This window comes from Haplochromis burtoni, unplaced genomic scaffold (assembly GCF_018398535.1).
Source record: "Haplochromis burtoni strain Fernald_Lab_line unplaced genomic scaffold, NCSU_Asbu1 Contig_122, whole genome shotgun sequence".
NCBI classification, from domain to species: domain Eukaryota; kingdom Metazoa; phylum Chordata; class Actinopteri; order Cichliformes; family Cichlidae; genus Haplochromis; species Haplochromis burtoni.
In genome coordinates this window covers 1,012,042-1,016,195 of record NW_024582483.1, presented here as the reverse complement: position 1 = coordinate 1,016,195, position 4,154 = coordinate 1,012,042, and the positions used below count along the sequence as shown (strand labels likewise).

The window sequence follows — 4,154 nt, the reverse complement described above, 5'->3', positions numbered from 1 at the left end:
TATTTATAATTTTAATAAATGACAAATTAAAAAGGCATGAACATTTTTTTGTATCGAAAAAATATCGAACCGTGACACCAAAGTATCGAACCGAACCGAACCGAACCGTGAATTTTGTGTATCGTTGCACCCCTAATATCTACATATACGGGTGAGTGTATAATCACTGCCTCTAAGTCTTATTTGCAAACTCTACTTTTTATTGCACCTGTACAGATATCTCAAACTCTATTTTCATTATATTTATTATTTTTCTTTATCTTGTGCTATTATGTTGTAGCTTGAATGTATGCACTTCTATTTCTTTTTATTCTACCCGGAGTCTGTTTTTGTTGCGTTTTGCTCGATCCGAGCTCACTGACACAGCTTTCCCAAAGATCCTGAAAGCCATTTAAACGCCCCTCAAGAGCCGCACTGTTCAAAAGCAAAGCAGCCCTAAATTAAGTCTACTCCTAAACAAAAACTCCACTTTTCTACGACGGTTTCCGAGAAGTAGCTCGGCGATTTAACAGTTGAATCATAGGCTAGCTACCCTTTTGGTAACTTGAGTGTTTTGGACTCACCCTCCATCTCAGCCAGCACCTCCAGCTCGTCGGCAAACTGCTCCTCGAAGTCGTCGTGTACCTCGAACAGTTCATCGTATTCGTCCATTTTGCCTGATCCGATAAAACCCGAGACACGGCGGCTAAATAATCAGGAAAAATATATTTCCCCCGATAGCTTCTTTCTCAGCTTCGACAGTAGCTTTGGCACAGTCGAGTTCCCGGCAAATTTTTTGTTATGAAGTATTACATCCGGGTCAGTCCGTTGCCCTCACTCCTGATTGGCTATCGCAGTTCTTTCCTATTTCCCGTCATACACTACTTAGCTAAATGATCTGAATATCTGAAAAAAATGCCGACATTTCCCTGTAACAGTGCGACTAAATGTGTGCCAAGCTGTCTCCCTTAAAGCAGAATCGTTTCAATTTCAAATAGATAAACTTTGTTTCTGCTTGTTTGACCAGAGGGTGGCGCTGTCACTTCTCTTTAGTGACATAGCTCGGATGTGTTCATTTCCTGCCGGATTCAGATAATATTTTTTGCGCATATACCTTTGAAGTTGCTTCTTTGACATTTTAATTTGGATTAATTTGGAAGGTTTTCTCTTGAATTAACATCAACTAACTCTGCACATGTTTAGTTAAAATGCCGTCAAACTTGCAAGTATTCCAATAAAATGCACTAGTGTTGACATCAAAGTCTATCTCCCAGCCCTAGAGAAGATTTTCTTTATTCATTACTATATTATTAATGGTAAATGGCCTGTATTTATATAGCGCTTTACTAGTCCCTAAGGACCCCAAAGCGCTTTACACAACCAGTCATCCACCCATTCACACATACATTGACACAGACCTCTATGCACACCAGTTATTCTTATCGCTTTTACCAATACCACATATGATGTTGCACATGGTAATATTGTATATTAATAAGTTATTTTTAATTTTATAAGGTCATATTTCCACTGTAAACAATGCACTGCACTGTTAAAACTCATGAAACACAAGTTATAACATCCACATATGTGAATATTACAAATAATAGACCTTCTGATATCTTCTTATATATTTTTTCTATGCGTTTTCTCAGTTTGCTGCTTTTTAACACCAAAAGCTTGAAACAAACTGCAAACAAATTTACATCAAGTGGAAACTTAATTAAGTGATATTTTCTTAAAACGTGACTAGTGGGCTTTCTGTTACCTGTTGCTGTGTGTTTTGCGAGTGTGAGAGTGGGGTTTTGTGTGGCTCTGTGTGAGAGAGAGATTAATGATGATGGTGTGCGTGACGTCAGGCCGTCTCCATCATCGCCATCTGCTCCTTATAGCGGACAAACACCGGCCAGCGGCTTGTGTGTGACACTGAGTTAATTTCACATCAGGGAGCACAAAAGCAAGACCGATAAACTCTCCCTGACACCCACTCTTGGACTTCTCCATCCTTTCATGCTGTCACCGATGAAAAATGTACAGGTGTGCTCAGAGAAAAGGCTTTTTCACTGTGAGGCCAGCAAAAGCAAACATGTCAGAAAGCATAGCTACAAACAAGTGTGTGAAACAGTAAAGGTCAGAACTCTTCATACAGCGCTGGCTTTATACGGATGAAATATCCAAACTGATGATGACTGATGAAAGAAAGGTAGAGAAAAAATAAACACTAAAATTGAAAAATACATGTATTTGAGAAAAAATAGAACTTTTAAAAACTGCAGTCAGGTCCGTATGATTTTTGAAAATTAAACATATTTTCTCTAAACCACCTCAGTGGAGTTTATGTAGTTAATCAAAGATGCACAGACTAACACAATTTGACTGATAATTTGATTGTTTTTCATTCTTGGATGAAGTCTCACCATAAACTGTTTCCTTCACTTATCATACCTCCAGATCTATTTTATTTCACACGCTCTTTGTCTTTCCACATCATTCATCATAATTTAGTTGTCTTCTGTGGTCTTTCAGGCGTTCTTGGTGCTGCAGAGCTGACCGCTGCATTCCTTCTTTTTGAAAATGAACCAGATAGTTGATTTGGTCACTTGTAAAGTTTTTGTCATCTCTTTTTCGTTTGGTTCCTTTTGGATTTTAAACCTAACGATGGCCTGCTTCACTTGCATCAACGTCTCTCTGGACCTCAAATCAAGAATTCCAGTAAACAGCTACCAAATGCAAGTTCTGCTTTTTGTATCAACTCTTTCTATATTCTTAATGTATCATGAATTAGCAAAAGAGCAGATTTCACCTGGCCATTAAGCTGTTTCTCAGTCAATTGTCCCATTAAGTTTCAGCCTCTGAAAATGGGGACTGTGAATTAAAAACACCTGTAATTCCTAAACTTCAGGCACATCTCGATCGACTAATCTAAAATCCACTGGTGGTGGTGTACAGAGGCAAGATTATAAAATATGTGCTACTGTTCAGATATGAATGGCAAATGATTCTCATATAGTGCATTTACACTCTACCTGAAAAGTCTACCTGAGCAATCAAAGCACTTTATACAACTTTCCTGGTTCGTACAAGCACTTTATTGTCTACCTAAGGGTTTTCTTACACGTTCATATTCTCATGTGCGATGACCTATTTCAGCATCTTGCCCCCGGATATTTGGCGTGCAGACTCGACCTGCTCTACCTCCTGAGCTATAACCACCCGATGTCTGCATTTATGTACCCAGTATAAATAAATAAATGACAGCACAGTGGAGAGCAGACAGGAAGAGACAGAATGGCGAGGACATACAGCAGAGGGCTGCAGGTCAAAGTCAAATCCGGGCCGCTGCATTCAGCTTTTAGTGACATATGGTTTCCTGCTCACACTGTTAGCTAAACTGGTGCCACTTAAAATTTAAGCCTAAATACATTTTTACAATCTCATGACCTGCACAATGAGGCAAATCCTTTTTTTTTCTTCATTTTATCCATTTGTTAGGATCTCATACTCAAAATAATTTATGTAAAAAGGGAAATACAAATTTTACACACATTTAAAAAATGTTTGTGTGAATGAGTTTTTACAGACTGTAGCACAGGCAGATTTTACAGCAGCAAATTTGCCATGAAGTAACAGGTAAGCATTAATTAGGGGTCTGATATTAAAGCATCCAGGTGTGTGAACTATACTATAGACAGAATAAACTAAACTACTACTATTCATCAGAATAGCTGCTGTAAGAAGGATACACTATATTTATTATCCATTTGTGGCACTTTTCCAGCATTTCCAGCATCTTCTTTTGTAAAGAAAGGCCTCTACGGTGTCTTATTTACTGTAGCACCTCCTGAAGATATCAGGATGAAACCATAAACAGCTCAGACACGTTCTCACACACTTCCACTGACCCTGATTAGCACTTCCCAGAACAGATTTTTGTGTGTTTAGACGCTAATGATTATAAACTTGTCATCGGCAATGATTGACCATCTGTGTGTGTGTGTGTGTGTGTGTGTGTGTGTCACCGTGGACTCTGATTTACATCAGTACTTCCCTGCTCGCACACACTGTGCACTCCATTATCCCCTAGCAGAGTGTGTGTGTCAGCACTTCAGGTGCCACATTAAGGTGATGTGTTTAATCATCAGTTCAGCCACTGGTCTGCCCTCTTCACACTCAGA

The 4,154-nt window shown here is 39.0% G+C and overlaps 1 protein-coding gene across 3 annotated transcripts in view; it reads right to left on the bottom strand.

Moving 5' to 3' along the window:
- Window positions 1–792, bottom strand: part of chtf18 (CTF18, chromosome transmission fidelity factor 18 homolog (S. cerevisiae)) — a 16,920-nt gene extending 16,128 nt beyond the window's left edge. For all 3 annotated transcript variants that reach the window (XM_005929284.2, XM_005929287.2, XM_042223869.1), the window contains exon 1: window positions 564–792. In XM_005929284.2, the coding sequence (XP_005929346.1) occupies window positions 564–651 (88 nt within the window). In that variant the 5' untranslated portion in view covers window positions 652–792. The remainder of the gene's footprint in view (window positions 1–563) is intronic.
- Between the last annotated feature and the right edge of the window lie 3,362 nt (window positions 793–4,154).